Source organism: Cydia fagiglandana, chromosome 12 (genome assembly GCF_963556715.1).
Source record: "Cydia fagiglandana chromosome 12, ilCydFagi1.1, whole genome shotgun sequence".
In the NCBI taxonomy this organism is placed as follows: Eukaryota; Metazoa; Arthropoda; class Insecta; order Lepidoptera; family Tortricidae; genus Cydia; species Cydia fagiglandana.
Genome location: NC_085943.1, coordinates 1,144,315 through 1,162,106, shown reverse-complemented (window position 1 = coordinate 1,162,106; position 17,792 = coordinate 1,144,315). Strand labels below are relative to the sequence as shown.

Below are 17,792 nucleotides of genomic sequence, written 5' to 3'. Positions count from 1 at the left end.
AAGGTTTCCACTTCTTCCTCCGTACGGCCCGAGGTTGGTGCATATACCTGGATTATTTTGATAGAGTAGTGTTTGTTCAGTTCCAACACTACAAAACAGACGCGGGTTGATATGCTCTTTATATTCTTAACTGCCGATGAGATACTTTTGTGCAGCATAAATCCAACTCCCCCATAAGAGGAGTCCTCGTGACCTCGGTAGTAAAATAAGTCGCCAGAATTAAGTTTAATGAGGTCTTCGCCCTTTCGCCTTACTTCTGACAAACCTATTACATCCCATTTGATGTTGTCTAGTGCCAGTTGTACTTGAAGCAATCGGTCATCCGTTCGCATCGTCCTGGCGTTGTAACACGCCAGGGTCAGGGTCGTCGTGTTCGAGTGGCAGCCGGATCTCTTCCAGAGATTCTTAGCACCCTCTGCCCCACCGTTACCAGGACTGCTGCCGGAGCCTGGGATAGTGAGGCCGCTGGGGACTGAGGGCCGGGTTCTATGCGTACTTGTCATATGAAGAGGGTATGAGCCTTAAAACGCCACGCTGGCCAGTGCGTCTTGGCGAGTTTTCTTCTTCCTGCCACGTTTGCCTGGTACAAGTAGTACACGAACTAAAGTTCTTTGTACTACTCATACCAGTTACCAGGGGGGACCGCGAGGAGGTGTGGACCAGGAATTGGTATCCACAATGTATATGACGTGAGAAACAAATGCGATGAACGCATTTCCTCCTCCAATCATTATCCATTGTGGAGACCCTTTACCCCCCTTTTTCAAATAGAATTTCAAATAGAATGGTTTAATTCCACTAAGCTGTTTTCACAAACAATACTATCTACATTTTATTAGGTCGGTCTCGTTCGGTCCGTCGACCTAAGGTCGTTACCCTCATTTACCCCTCTACCCCCTTAATTACAGAACGCTGTATGTGCATTGTCAGTTAGAGCACATACATCCTTGTTGTCTTAAAACTAGATAAGGGTCAGGAATAAGTTGCCCTTTGGGAAACACTCCTTCCAGGAAATTGGAGGTGGAGAGAATCTTAATTTAAGTGTGTCTGCGGGATAAGTGTGACTGGCCTTCACATTGGGGTCTGTTTACACATTAATTAGTGTTTGATGCGAGTTCAGCACACTGACTGTGGGGCTAATCCATAAACTTAAAGTCGCTCAACGTGCTATGGAAATAGCTATGCTCGGAGTCTCTCTGAAGGACAAAATTCGGAACGAAGTGATCCGCCAGAGAACCAAGGTGACCGACATAGCATGGCAAGTTAGTACGTTGAAGTTGCAATGGGCTGGCCACATATGTCGCAGAACCGATAATCGCTGGAGTAAGCGTGTCCTGGAGTGGAGACTGCGTTTGGACAAACGTCTGGGCAGTGATTGGATGCATAAAGCGGCAGACCGGGCCACGTGGCGTGTACCTTGGGAGAGGCCTATGTCCAGCAGTGGACTGAAACGGGCTGATGATGGTGATGATGCGAGTTTATACACTTGCCAGTAAACGCAAGTAGCAAATTTACAAAATCTTATTGCCGTAATTTGTGTAGCTATAAGAAGCGGACTTGATATAGGGCCGATATGTACAATAGTATAAACTTACTTCTTTGGCGCAGTGATCCATAGTGTGTCTTGGCCTCCAACACGACTGCTCGCCCCGATCCCGGTCCTGTGCCATATCTCGCCAGTTTTCAACCCGGAGCTCGCGCAGATCAGCGTCCACCACATCGGCCCATCGATACCTAAGTCGACCAACCGGGCGGCGTTCTATCGGTTTTTTCAAAAACGCTCTTTTCACAATAGTATAAAGGTCCTGTTAAATAATATAAAAAAAATGTACGAACACTTCTACATAACTGGCCTTATTTATCATAGAATACCTTTTCAAGGGGCTATATATTACGGAACCCTTGAAACTGCTGATCACCGACCGGTGTGGTCGCGTCCCTAAGAATATTTATTATGAACCCTCCTTGAGATTTTGACGTACAAGTTTTTAATAGGACCTTAGTGCGTTAGCGTATTTTGAACAACAGTATGTGATCAATGGATAAGAATTTTTATTTCAAAGACATGGGATGATATATAGTCTGTCTAGCCAGTTCCGTCAATAGATAAAAACGGCAAATTAAAAAAATATAGGTGCCAAGGGTTATCGCTTATCGTCCCATAGACAATTTGAATTTCGCGCCTTTTTCTACTGACAAAGTTGTATGGCCGGCTATAGGTATGAAATTAATTTATAATTCTTCTTATAAAAGTTCTACGTAAATATTCCTCGGTGCCTAATAGGTGGATTTACTACTTTAATGAAATTACGGCTACCACAAATTGGCTGAGAGCTGCGTTCGACAGCCAATAACCCTGTCAAAGTGTTTATACTTTGATCAAGGGAAACATTTACTACACAGAGTAGCTATAGTCCAGGAAGGTTAAATTCGGATTGCAACTGCATTGCCACGAGATGCAATTTCGATTGCGTACTTATAGTGTTACGAGTAGGCCGATACATAGATGGTAGGATCCTATAGACGTGCTATACGCGTGCGTCCGTGAGGGACACAACATACCAACAACCTCAAACTCCGTTTTAGGTTATAATTTGTACGGAGTTGACACCTGTCACGATTAACTTCTTATCGGCCGATCACTATAACACTGATTTATGTACACTAGTAGAATCATCAATCATCTTAGGTAGTGCAAAAGACATTAAACTATCACAAAAGCGTAAATTACCAACGCCATCTATCTCCATCAACAAGAAACTGACGAACCCTTTACTGGAACCTATCGCAAAAATGTCCCAAATTAATCTTTTGCCCACGACAAATATCCTTCCATGTACTAAACAACCCATGTATAATTGAAACTATTGTGACTTAAGGCCTTTTAGTCGTAGTAGTTCTTAAGCCGACAAATGTCCACGTTAACTCCAAACGGCATATGAATATAGGAAACGACTGGGACTTAGTCCGTTTTGGTTCTAGTGTAGGCTGTCGGCTCTCATAATGTATGGCACGGTTTGACGGTCTAAGATTAGCATGAGATGGGTCCAATGCTCCAAATTTCCTCGCTTTGGGTATACAGAGTGGTCATAGAGAGTGAAAAACTTAAATATTTGAGGACGAACCTTATACCTTCGATTGAAGCAAAGCTTGTATTATGGGTATTAGGCGACGATGAGCATACTTAACTTTTTTAGGTTAAAATATTCAGCATTTTCCCAAATAAACGAGTCAACAAAATAATCAGGCAATTTCATTCCAATCAATTGAACGTTATTAACTTACCAGTTGTCAGTTCTCCATTGTTCTACAGAAGCATAAAATACGCTACGGAACTAAATTGAATTTGTTTGTTCTAGAAAGTCACACAAAAATGCTAAATTGAATCTGTTTTGATACATCTTGTATGTAAATAAATTATTTTTTCTATTGATACATTATTTTTTAAACGTAAATCAGGTATATATGCGTAATTTTTCGGATAGTTGTGGCTCACCCTGTATACGACACCTGGCATTTAAAGGCTTTGTTCAACAAAAGGGCAGGATAGTGAGTTGCTAATTTATTTGTATGGAAAACGAGGCGGAGAACAAAAGAGCAAACGTTTATAATCACGTATTATCTTACATAAAAGAGGTATATTTAGGACATTTTCTGAAGTTTTCGGGATTAAATAAAACCAACGTTGTAGAAAAAGGTTTTATTATGACAAACACAATGTCAGGAGAGTTACAATTTAATTACATTTTTATAGTCCTTTTCATTTCTTAAGATTTAAATGCTGTTAACAATGATAAGTACACCATGTAAACTTTTATAATAATGTCATGATGGAATTTGGATAAAAGCTACCTATATATACTTTTTTTATTATGAATTTATGAAGAACTATATTTAATTCTCACGATTTTTACACATTATTAAATTGTAAAGGGGTCTTAATACAACTTACGCGGCTAGATGTTGAAGTCAACTTTAGCCAGTCTTCTTCAAGGCCACGGGGACAACGTCGTCCTAGAAATGTCGGAGGTAAATCTTAAAACGTATTACGCGATTAAGTTACAATTTGATAACTACGTTTAATTCACAACGGAACGATGATATCTATATTATACAAGAAATAGTTGCAGCCTATCAAATTGTTGATTATCTTCTTCTTCTAATACTGTCACTGCTTCATAGTCATCTTCGCTCTTCATTAGTTGTTCTATTTCTACTAAAGACTTCATTCCTGTCTCTGGCAGTACTTTATTAATAAAAAATAATATAGAAATCATTAGAATAATCGCCATCAATAAAATCCAATGCAAGCCTAACAAAGTTGTCAATGTCGGAATGAATTTCAAAATAGTATTCCCGAATGCCCATAAGTACGCACAAGTTAATGAACTGCCCACTCCTTTGTAAGACATAGGGAATATCTCACCGAGAACCGAGAACGGCAGTGCTGTAGTCCCTAAAGACATAAACATAGCAAAACCTGTAACTACAGTCAAGAACAACCACAAATAGTCCTTAGAAAACAAATGAAGCGACTGCATTATAACGAACAAACTCATTAAACCTAAAAATATAATACAACAAGATCCTGTAAATAAGAATAAAGTTTTCCTTCGAACAACCTGCAGCAAAACGCAAGCGGTTAATGAACACACTAAAGCTAGAACATCTAAAATAATAGTCCCTATGTATTTCCCGTTTGCTAATTTGAATATGTTCCTAAAAGAGCTGTTGGAAACGAAATTTTCACCTCCAAAACCTACGAAGCTGAACAGCAATATTATTATAGAGAGAGGCTTTAGAAAATCCACTTTTATTAATGACCGTAGATAATCCAGGATCTTTTCTCGAGCGCCTAATTTCCTTACAGGCTTCATTGCCTCCAATTGAATTTGAATCTTATAAGTCAGCATTAACGTTTCTAATTCCTTGCATGCTTCTTGATCGCGTCCTCTCAGCCAGTGAAAATTTTCTGCGCACATCACCATATGACCTTTACTTATAAGCCAATAGGGGCTTTCTGGTGATAGATAAGAACCGATTAATCCGTAAAAAGCTGTTAAGAGTCCTAATGCAGAAATTAATTCCCAGCAAGAATAGATTGCTGAGATATGGCTTAGTAATACACCTAAAGATATCATAGCGGTTTCAAGCATAAGAAACGTTCCTCGATACTTGGGGCTGCACATTTCAGAAATAATGATACTGCTGATCGTCGCCGCTCCACCAAGTGCGATATTGTGAAGAATATTAACCAATAGCAGCCCAGTGAAATGCTTGGCGTCGAAACTGATTAACCAGCTAAATAGAAGTGGCAGGATTGTCGCAATGGCCGCTATCCGGCGGCCTTTCTTCTGCATTATGTAAGGTATTATCAAAATGGATGGTACGAACGCCACCTCGCCGGCAGTTTCTGCAAAGGAAAATTAATATTACTTAGACGCCGAGATAGGACTGTTATCTTACTTTTCTGTTTAATTATTCAACTAAGTGTGATTCAAGGATAAAGGAAAATGTAAGTACACTTTTTATCAATGTGATTGGATTGAATAAAACATTTCTTAGTTTCAATGACAGTTCCACTATTTTAACAAGATTACCTTCTTTAGGTAGAATATTTTGTATGGTAACTATTTTTTTTATAATTTTCAAACAAACATACCATGTCTGGATTTTACGAATTTCAAAAAATTATTTAGAATATCTAATTTAGGGATTTTAGAGAGCCGGTGAGCTTTATTTGACGTTGATAAGCGCATTGTAGGTAATGCCTACTGTAAAACACTATAACATTGCCCTTCCAACATAACTTTGCCCACCACGTCACAGTTCAGTAAAAGCGAATAACTTAAAAGTAGTTGCAGATACAGTTTCTTAAGTTATTTTTCTAGTACTAGTAGTAGGTACGCGGTGGGCAAAGTGTTGAAAGGGAAATGTTATAGTGTTTTGCGGTACTTCAAAAATAAACTACATAGCTCACTCTTGTTCCCTCTTCTTTTAATTTTAAGACCAGTATCTTTTCTCAACCTCGAACGTTTGAACAAAGTATTCCGAAAATATTTTTGTACCTATATTAGTGATTAGAAGTTATTTACCAATAAAACGAATTGATGTGTTCTCGACATGTCTCGCATTGTCTTCTAGAGGGTTCTTGTCAAGAAAGGCAGCTAAAAACCCCAGTCCAAGGCCGCAACTCAGGATCGTGCTGAGTATTCCACTCGCAACGAATATCTGGAAACAAGAAAAATTAAAAAGGAACAAGTATTTGTAAGAAATTGTGCAATAGTTATTTGTACAACAAGAGATCAAAGTTCGATATTTCTTCGAGTGCTTATTTTGAGTCCAGTGCAAGCGAAAGATTCTATGATATCTAAGCAAATGCGATTTTGCTCACTGTTGTTAAGTAGCAAAGTACCCTTGTTCGAGCTGCTGAGGTGACAAGTTTTTATCTTATTTACCAAAGGACATATCAAAAATAAAAGAAGACGAAAATTTGAAAGCAGAGCAAGTAAACGATTCCAAGATTGCAATAAATTTTGTATTTGAAAGGCATTACAAGAGTCATAACAACGGCTACCGAGTAAAAAAACAATAGGTATATTATGTTTCACTTCACAAGAAGCAAAATACTATAATAGGTATGTAAATATAGCAATTGACTTAAATCTAAACCAGGTTTTGACTTAAACAATAGTTAAATTGTGTGATCTCTTCACGACTTACGTATGTATATAATAGTACGTACCTAAATATACTAAATCTAATTGTACCTGTTCTTCAAAATAAATTCGATTTAAAACCGATGAAAGTGACCTACTTAGCAATAAATGTTATTTCAGGAAGCATTATCAACTCAACTGCGTCATTTCACTGACATTTTGTTTAAAACTCATTCACTCGTTATTTTAAAGGTTTTTGCATATAAATGTACTGTTAAAATAAAATACTGCTTTTTCAAATGGGGTTTCAAATTCCGATCCAGTAACAAAGCTAAAATTTTTGAGTAGGTATTTTCATTTCATTCTGCGCTTTGCAACTGGTAAAAATGGAGAGAGAAGTATTTTCGAGTGTTTCTTATAGACTGTAAGGTCGTTAGATTCCTCGTTAGAGAAATAGAAAATAAAATTATAAACTAAACCATAATAGGTAGTTTGTTTTTCTTGAAGGATAAAACATAAGGATCAATCTTGGTAACATACCTACTGTAAAAATAATGATAAAATTGATAAATCAGTCAAACAAAACAGGCCGCGTAGCCAACCTGCCAATCGCTAACGCTCCGTAGCGACTGTCACTGTCGCACTTATAAGGAAGAGTGATAGAGAGACACAAAGCGTTTCGTTGTCGAAGCGATAGCGATTGTCACCTTGGCTAGGCCGGCTGGGACTAGAGGGAAAAATCAACTTTGAGTCGAGTCAGACCACTTGCATTAACCCGTTTTTTTATAGGTACCCTAGAATTTAGATCTAATTCTTCTAGATTAAGACAAGCTTTCATCATTCTCCACCCAAATCAAAAGTAATCCTTTAATGTACGAATAAGTAAGCATCAGCGCCCCTCGTGTAAATTTCATTTGATAGGTATCGTGACGTGACGTACGCGTTTGCGTTAAGTGTCATTTTGTATGGGATTATGAGTTTCCGAAACGTCCCGCTTGGCGCGCTGTTCAAAATCCCATACAAAATAGACATAACACAAACGCGAACGTACATCACGCTATCGAATGAAATGTAGACTAGAGGTTCTGGGCCCGATTCAGATTTTGAAATAGAAATCTATTAGACATCTTTTAGACATCACCAAGATACGATAACGATATGTTTAAGATCTAACCTGTCTTTGACATTTGCGCGATTCTGGGGATCCCCAGAATCGCGCAAATGTCAAATTTGACAGCTTGAACGATTTCCACAGGATATGACTTAGAGATCCAATTCACATCTAATAGATATCTTACTCTATCTAACGTAAAAGTGACATTGGTTGCCCGAATTGCGCTGCAAAAGAGAACTAGTTCATAACAATTATTTGTTTTTAGGTTTCCCCAACTACATCCTCCCAAAAAAGCAAAATTATTATACCGAACATTCTCCTCACGTGTGAAAGTCAACACCGACATTGGCAAATTCACCCTGTGCAAAATTGCAGGGAGTAAGCCAGAAAAAAAAAGAGAACTAGTTGATATCTAAACTATAACGTATCCAGAATGGATTTAGTACGTGTCGTCTCTTGTGAATATCTTGAAGTTCAAATACGGCAGTAAGTCCTTAAATGTGACCGAAAAGACAATAAATCGTTTTAGCGACCTACTTCAAATGATTTGTAGGCTGCGTAGGTTTGTGGACAATAAATATCAGTTTGTGGTTGCTATGCCACTGAGGTAAACAAGTCAATAAAGAACAATGAACTTGACCTTGTTTTTTTTCAAAGAAAAGCGTGTAATTTTATTTCATTGCTGAATATGGAAGAGAATATTTTATTACGGTAATGTTACTGCTTGCGTCAGTAAATAATGTAAGTAAAAATAATAATTATAATTCAGCCTATATACGTCCCACTGCTGGGCGCACAGGCCTCCTCTCGAGCGCGAGAGGGCTTGGGCTATAGTCCCCACGCTAGCCCAATGCGGATTGGGGACTTCACATACACCTTTGAATTTCTTCGCAGATGAAGGAAAACATCATGAGGAAACCTGCATATACATCTGCGAATAATGTAAGTATTTTAGCAAAAAGGAAACTGACTAGATATTTCTGAGCACGTAGGTACTGTTAGATGGAGGCAGAAAAACAAGTCTAGACTACGTAAAAACTTAAAATGTAGCACCGACAAAAGAATATATAGCACTTTGAGTAGGTACCTTACCTAGCTACTCTTCGTCCACATAGATGTCGTCGTGTAGAAGCAAACTTTCATACAATATCAAGGTCCTTCCTTCAATAGTCTATAGGCTGTGCGTAGTCTATCGGTATCTACATGACGCGGCTGTTTTATATAGGTATTTAGATGTTGATTTATCCTACGTCTATGGAGCCAAAAATGATATTTTTATTTTCATTTTTAATCATGATTAAAGAATGGAATTTCCCACGCGAAGTGGCTCGCTCTATATGGACTAGTGTCTGACTGAATATTCTGTTTCGATTTCGGCCAGATTCGGACAAAAAATCATATTTCGGCCGTAGTTTCGGCTTCGGCAAAAACGGCCAAATATTCGGCCGGGCCGAAACATACGAAATTGTACTTAGTTCTATGAAGTCCTACCTGATTTAGAAAAGGCGTCTGGTAACGTTCCATGGTCATAATTAAAACAAAATTGCGCACAAACACTTCACATTACTGTCAATACGAGATTCACATCATGTTGTCGATGTAAAACTGACCAACAAAATAAAATTAATCAAACTAAATCATACGTAAATCGTTATATAACCTTATCACATTATGCTGATGAATTACTACAGTATCAATTGTATTATTCTGCTTCGTTATTTTGTTGTGAAAAGGTTATATTTGTTGAGCTCAACGTCTATGCTTAAAACGGCTGAACAAATATGACGTCAGATCGATTTCCCTCGCGACTTCAAGTATTTCTACCGACTTTTTAATGGAATTAATTCCGTTTCATCTAAAATAACACTGATGCTTTTAGAATTTGTTGAAAGTTTGGTAGAATTACCTGGTGTTAGTGTTACTTGAGTAGAAATAATATAATGGTCTTGAAGCGTTTTTGACATTATAGTAAGTATATAATTTTTTTCAAAAGGTTCTCGCTTTCTTAGATTTTTTAATATAAGATTGATTATAGAGTTTCATTTTTCTAGCCTTAACTAAGCTCAAATCTTTTTGTTCTTGAGTATTGTGTAAGGTCTTTGTGTACGTTGTTTTAATCTCAAATAAATCTTTTTCTTTTATGAAAACTTTAAAAATCTTTAGCCCTTTGAATATTAGAAATGTAAATTTTTATTTTCCAATCTACAAGTATAACAATGCGCTTTGAGAAATAAATATAAGAAACTCCGCGTGACCTTTATCTTTAAAACAGTATTAATTAAGTTTGCCTACATTGTAGACATATTAAATAAATTAAAACGGTTAACTCAAGTTTTTTATCTCGAAAATAGCTCTATAACGAGTAGCTTCATCGGGAGCATGCTTTGGCGGACCGACGCAGACTGCGGGCTGCTGCTTCCATTTAATATGTTTGTGTCTCAATGAATAAATAAATGATTTGAAATTTGAAATCAAGTCTTAGTTATTAAAACTACATCATAGAGGTAGGTACTTTTATAGAAATTAGATGCAATAAATGCAAGAAAGTTAATAATGTATACCCATTTTGCAAGCCCGCGTTCAGGGAGTTAAAAGCCGCTAACTTCATACAATATACATTACGGCCAATACAAACTCGTAACTAGTTGAGTGGGCGGAACCGATGTAGGAAATTGTTGGTCGATGTGAAGTTGTGCAAGTTTTAGAGGACGTGCATTCATATAATTATAGTACCTACCTATAGTCAACTTCGTATTTATTAACTCACATTTTTAGACGGGTCTAACGCGAATTTATTTTATTACCTTTATAAAATCCCGTGAAGATTCGACGGGAAATATTGTTAAAGCAATGTAATTTATTTTTGTTTCTTGAAGGTTTTTAGAAGGCAGAGATTTTGCGTTAGATAAGAAAAAATTATGGCGATCACGTGATACTTTCCATAGAAAACAATGCGCCGGAAGCTCTGGCGGAGTCATCCTTAAGGCGGGTCCCAACTAGCCTTCTCGCAACGGAATTGCCTAGTGAAGCAGCTCGCAATTTTTCTCGCCCTATACTAGGCAGGCGTGGTTCACTCCGCGATTTCATCGCATCGCTACAAGTGCATGCGGCCTACACCAATTTTGGTGTCTAGCAGTAGTAGTTGCCGCGCACCGCTACGGAACGGACGCCTGCTCGCGCTTGCCCTGTGGTCATATCTGTCGTAATAAACGCGTTTTGTTTTTGGAATTTTCCACGTGAAGTGGCTCACGAAGTGACCAACTAATGACGATGATGATGGCCACTCTTCCAGTTTAGTCACTGAACGTGTTTCATTTGTTACAGGGCTACTATCATGGGATTCAAACGAGCACCAGGTGGACCTGGAGGCCGAGCTGGCCACCCTCACGGCGCAGGCACCCGAGGGGGAGGAGGCCAGATACGGTGAGTCACCTTCTTACCTTTTAGCACGTTGATTGCCACATCACGCGACGTCGCGTGATGCAGTCGATTACCCTGTGGCCGATGACGCGATGTCGCGTGATAGACTTACAAATTTGTTCGCGCTGCAAAATAGTGGCCGTAGCGTATTGGCTTATGGCATTCGTTTTGGCCACTAGAGAAGGGATTTACCTATTCGTTGGCCATCTCGGTATGTTCGCCATCTTTGGCTTGGCAATCAACGTGTTAGGTTTGCTTTTCCACGACCGGAGATGAGCGGAAACATTGGTTGTAATTAGAGATGCCACGAATATTCGGCAACTATTTGGTATTCGGCCTCTATTTGGAATATATGCTACACCTACCTAAAAAGAGTTGCCTACTATTCGGTCGCCGAATAATCAGCGCTTCGGCCGAGAAAGGGGCCGAATACCGAATACCGAATATTCGGGGCAAAACCACTATTCGGGGTATCTCTATAGTTGTAAGCCAGCGGAGAGAAGAAGAGATGTGGATGACCTACAACCTACAACCAATGCTGTTGATTAATTCCTGCACGCCTTCTCTCATCTTCTTCTTAATGCAAAGGCAGCTAAGCGTCCACTGTAGCCTAAGGATACCTGCAATTCCAGGATCGCCCTGACCCTTTAAAAGCTTGTACACTCCTGTTTTGAAAGTAGTTCTCTAGAGAAAACCTAAGTGAAAACTGATAGTTGCAAGAAACAACGGCTCAAAGGCCTCAAATATTTAAATTAAATCAATATCATAATCAAACTCTACCAGACACATTAAATAAGTAATTATTATGCCCGCTAATCGATCGTATTTAAACTTTACACTTTGTAAGTAAATCGCGTTACCAGCTTAAAGCTTTTGCCATCGAGTTTTACGGTGTTTTTACGGCGCTGCAGATTAACCTCTGTTTTAGCATGATACTTTGTTTAACAGTATAAAAGGTTGCAGTGATACCGTTCTTTATTACCGTGAAACATTGTATGATGAAGCGGGTGTCTATTGGACAAGCTCTGGCGTATGTTATCTCCTAATAAGTCTTACAGTATTTATTATTGAGGTGTTGTGGGCCTTTGAGTGTCGCATCAACCAGCATTGACCTATTGTGACGGCCTATAGTTCATTACTAATGCCCGTTGCATCCAGAAAATTCCAGATTCTTTGGGCCGTAATGTTCTGTACCTCATAGGTTTACAGTACTTGCCGTCCTACGTGGGTAGTTCTTTTTGATATTAGTGGTCCACAGGAACAGAGAATGTGCATTGCAGTCCTCTGACTCCAGACAGAACCTGCAAGTCCCACAGTAAGCTCAATGGATAAATAACATCGAGATTGTAAGAGGAAGATTCTATAACTACTATAGTTCCTTATTCTATCATCGGCTCGATTCGGGAAATGAATTAGAGATGTACTAGATATGAAATAGTACAGTTATGTGACGCTTACGTCGTATAGCGTCCCAATAATATTGGAGCGACGTTAATAATAGCGTTAGCGCCAACCGCCATACGGTACCTTTTGCCGTGGGACGTCACATATCTTTACTATATCGTGTCTAGTTTATCTTTAATTCATTTCCCGAATCGAGCCGCATAGCTACTTCCTCTGAGTTGATATAGGGACAGCCTATGCATTTCAGCATTCCGCGTGGCTATGGAGGCTCCAAAGCGTAATTCGATCTTTAATTATCTCCCGGTTGTACCGTAAAATCATAAAACTTTGCCCTTTAATATAACTTTGCCCACCGCGTCATAGTTCAGTAAAAGTGAAATAACTTAAAAGCACATATACAATTTCTGAATAAAGTGAATCTGTAACTATACATATAATGTTGTGTGTATAATTTTACGGTAAGTGTCGAAATACACATTTCTAATTAGGTAAGCATCACTGCTATCTTATTTCAACTCCCAGATATATTACCGGAAAATTACGTACATTTTTGTTCCAAATTGAGATTTCGTGATTGCGAGAATAAAACGGCAACAAATTTAAAAACAGCCCAATACATTGTTAAACATATTCTTAACTTTATCACTGTATGAAAGAGCGAATACCTCCTAACACAAGTGTCAAACATAAAAGGAGGCACTTAGGAGAAAACCAGACAAAAAAAAATGAATTTTTTGAAGTTTTTTGAACTGAAAGGCTCGCACTTATAGCTAATCTAAAGCCAGTTTAACCCATGAAAGGCTCGCAACTATAATCTAAGGCCTATTTAACCTATGTCGAGTAAAATGTTTGATGCCCCAATTCGCGGTTCTAATTCCTTCCACCAAAAATGTCCAATGATCTGAAAATGATTGCGTCGAGCCGTACACGTCGTTAGGTCCCCGCTGGACGGGAAAACCCATAAAACGGATCCAATAGGTCATGGATAGGTCGCGGATTTGAGGGGCAATATTCAGTATAGGGAAGTATCCTCTACGTAAAATAAATTATTTAGAATAAAATAGAATAGAATAGAATAGTTTTTATTCGTAAACACACAGACAATAGACATATTTACATAGAAAAAACAGTGAAAAATAAAGTGTCACGAAATGGTCCCATTTCACACCGTGCACGAAAATAAACACCAGATAATTATTAGAAAAACATGGATAGCAGTTATTTTAAACACAATTATATTTTAAATATAGTAAGTAGGTGAGTTGACCGTGACGTCACTATACTCTTTTTCGTATAGATTCTATATAAGCGAATCGTTTTGTCAGTCCCAAAATAGGAAGCTGATTTGACACCTTAAAAACCTTTAATAAGACCTAATACAATTGCTTACCTGACTTACACCATGAAACCGACAATCCCGGCGAAGACCTGGAAACTTAGGACAAGGCCACCCGTATTCGCTGCGGAGACCTGCTCTAACAAATTTGTAATTTACACCTACTAGACACATCACATATCCGCTTCTATCCGACAAAGAGCAATCGGCCGCCCGTATTTCTAGCGAGGACCGATTGACTCACACAAATGATACAACATAGAAAAAAATAAGTGTTCCGTGAACAAAGTTTTGTACGGAACACTAAAAACTGGTGGGAAAGCGGCTTTTTGCAGAATGTCTTATTTATGTCAGTACACCCAGTGTAAATTTCATTCGTGACGTGACTTACGCATTTGCGTTAAGTGTCATTTTGTATGGGATTACGAGTTTCCTAAGCGTCCCGCTTGGCGCGCTGTTCAAAATCCAATACAAAAATAGACTAACGGCTCGATTCTGGAAATGAATTAGATCTCTACTAGACCTCAACAAGTTACGATATGGATAATTTAAAGATATTTGTAAGATAGATATGTCAAATTTGACGTTTCCGCGATTCTGGAGGTCCTCTTGAACGATTTCAACAAGTTATGACTTAAAGTGACATTCCATTTCCAACTGCAGCTGCAATACTGTTCATTTTCTATGGCAATTGACAATGACAGCGACGCGTTTTCATAGTAAAATGAACAGTATTGCAGCTGCAGTTGGAAATGGAATGTCACTCTTAGAGTCGATATCTAATGTAAATCTAGTTGATCTCTATATCGTCTCCTGCGGGCGCAGCACGGTTCCATTTTTATCGACTATCACTATGCGCGTCCCTTTCGCACTAACATACTTGTTAGAACGTGACAGGCATGGTGATAAGGGATAAAAACGCGACCGTGCTACGCCGCCAGATCTTGTGATTATCTCGTTTCCCGAATATGCGTGATAGTGCAAACGCGAACACTCGTCACGCTACCGAATGAAATTTGCTAAGTCTGTATGTGCATTTTAGGTGCCCTAGGTGTGATTAGCCACATGTGTCGTATGGTTTGGCTGGGGATCAAACGAGACACTAAGCAGACGTATGCGATGGATGGATCAATGCATCTGACCGTTTAGTCTAATATCTTTTTTTTTAGGGTTCCGTACCCAAAGGGTAAAACGGGACCCTATTACTAAGACTCTGCTGTCCGTCCGTCCGTCCGTCCGTCCGTCTGTCACCAGGCTGTATCTCACGAACCGTGATAGCTAGACAGTTGAAACGATGATGTATTTCTGTTGCCGCTATAACAACAAATACTAAAAACAGAATAAAATAAAGATTTAAGTGGGGCTCCCATACAACAAACGTGATTTTTGACCGAAGTTAAGCAACGTCGGGCGGGGTCAGTACTTGGATGGGTGACCGTTTTTTTTTTTGCATTATGGTACGGAACCCTTCGTGTGCGAGTCCGACTTGCACTTGCCCGGTTTTTTAATTAAACAACTTACTAGCCATGTTCTACAGTTACTTGCAACATTATGTTACACACGAAGGCCGCAAAAATATCTGACGCGATCTTAGGTATTTGTAGAGCCATAGAGCGTGTTTTGCGGTCTTCTAAGAGTAACATATTATTGCAAGTGACTTTACCTACCCAAATTAAACAATTTGGTACCCAATTTTTCATATTATAGAAAAGGATATTTTTGGCTATTTTTACCGGATATGATGTAAATATACACCTACATTAGTTAGGTATTCTTGTACATATTTCATAAACATAACCGTTTTTTCTTATTGATAACTTTGGTACCATAAAAACATACATAAATTGCGTAAATTATCATTATCAGACTCTAAAAACACATTACCAACCGAAAACGCAAATTCATAAATTAGACCCAAATCTTATATCGTTACATCTCCGCCATTTCTGGCGAACCTAATTTACCTTAATGTCATTTACGGTTGTGAATTTTGGTTACGATCTCTCAAGAACTTAAGAAGGTTTATATTATCAAAGTTTTCTTGAAATAAAATTTATTGAATCAATATAAATGTTGTATAAAAACTTATAAACTAAAATTATACTAAATTAATAAAAATAAAACCTAAACTACAATAAAAAAATCGCCCCTCGGCAGGGTCCCGTAGACGCTGGCAGCATTACCTCGCTGAATTGCAATGCTTATGCGTTGTGCGAGGAAGCTGCCAGCCCTACGGTCCCCAGTTACATCCACCAGCCTCTTTGCTAATGCGCCGAAAATTTCTTGAAATTAGTTGTATACACATATATTATATTTTCCTGGCTCAGTCGCTATTACGAATTCTAGGTGTAGGTATGTAACTACAGATACAAAATAAAAACTTTTTACAAAAAAAAGAAAACCGACTTCAAAAAGGATGAAATAAAATATTATCCATTTTAAGTCTATGCGTTACCAACTGATATGTTTGAAGTCGGTGCCAAGCCAACTTTGGAAGCATACCATGATTTTGGTGCGAATCGATAAGGATGTACGTTGGTTTGCCTTACACGACGACAATTAACGTACTTTCTGTAGGTACAGTTGACGTTAAAAATATGTTTACACTTTTCGTGTTCTTACAAAGGAGTAAGGTGCAAAAGTGTAACCATATCTTTGACGTCGAATGTACCTAAGAACACACCTCAGAACACACGATCAAACCTTCTTAGCACAGTCCGTACCATGTTAGTCGGCACGCAAGCGTGAGATTGGGACTGAAGTTATTTCCCGTCCCTTATTCAGAGAACTACGCTTCATAATATAAAACAATTCAAGGAATTTACTTTCTTGCCAAATGTCACCTGAAGCGGTTCAGTTGTATAGCCATGAAAAGGTTACAAAGAGGCAGACAGAATTACTTATACATTTATAATAGTTATTAATACAGTTCTAATGGGATTTATAGTCATAAGGCTGATTATATTTGACGGGTATTGTTACTACTTGGCTTGGCACCGACTTCAAACATATCAGTTGGTAACGCATAGACTTAAAATGGATAATATTTTATTTCATCCTTTTTGAAGTCGGTTTTCTTTTTTTTGTAAAAAGTTTTTATTTTTCCATTTTTAGTTTTAACGCATTGTTAAGAGCGCGACGCATGAATGAAAAACAACATCATGATTAACACTAAATTCGTGTATCTACTTTAATAAATATGTAATCAGGAATTTTCTCGAGTACGTCTGGGAAATTACAATTCCTGTCACTACACTAAATCCATCCTCCGCCCCGCCACTGACCCAATCTCTCAACCCCCCCCCCGATCACTCTACCTCACAGCGTATCAACTCCTGATCCATGTACCCCTCGGCCCTGAACCAGCAGCCCTACAACCACCATTACCCGACCCCTTTATCCCCGACCCCTTAACTCCTAACCCTAACCCCCGATCAGTAGCCTTACCAGCTTTCCAAGAGTTTGACATTGATTTATTCGCTAGCGTGTGTGTAACTTACTTTCTTTGCATCTCGCTCGTATTGGCATATTAGTGCGAGCGAGATGCATAAAAAGTTAGTTACGAAGACGTTAGCGTCGCTAACTTAGCGAATATGTCAATGTCAAACTCGTGGTACGGCTACACTTGCACTACATCAAATTGGCGGTGTTCGGAAGCAAATGCTTGAGTTACTTTAGAAAACACCGAAATCACTTTACACGTGCCTTTAAAAACTGAGGAGTTCCCTCAGTTCCTCATGGATTCCATCATCAGACCAGAACCAAAAATAATACGAAAACACCTAGGAGGCAACTCCTTCCAAACAAAAAAAGAATTACTCAATTCGGATCACAGGTGCCGGAGTAATCGCTGAACATA

General features: G+C 38.6%; 2 protein-coding genes across 2 annotated transcripts in view; one reads left to right on the top strand and one right to left on the bottom strand.

Moving 5' to 3' along the window:
* Positions 1–17,792, top strand: part of LOC134669307 (microtubule-associated protein futsch) — a 201,175-nt gene that overhangs the window by 107,055 nt on the left and 76,328 nt on the right. The window contains exon 2 of the mRNA XM_063526813.1: positions 11,098–11,196. Coding sequence (XP_063382883.1) covers positions 11,098–11,196 — 99 coding nt within the window. The remainder of the gene's footprint in view (positions 1–11,097; positions 11,197–17,792) is intronic.
* On the bottom strand, positions 4,099–9,310 carry LOC134669197 (facilitated trehalose transporter Tret1-like). The gene is made up of 3 exons (XM_063526716.1): positions 9,265–9,310; positions 6,096–6,231; positions 4,099–5,413 (listed from the first exon to the last, which is right to left on the bottom strand). The coding sequence occupies exons 1-3, from the start codon at positions 9,301–9,303 to the stop codon at positions 4,110–4,112; spliced, it is 1,479 nt and encodes a 492-aa protein (XP_063382786.1). The 5' UTR covers positions 9,304–9,310; the 3' UTR covers positions 4,099–4,109.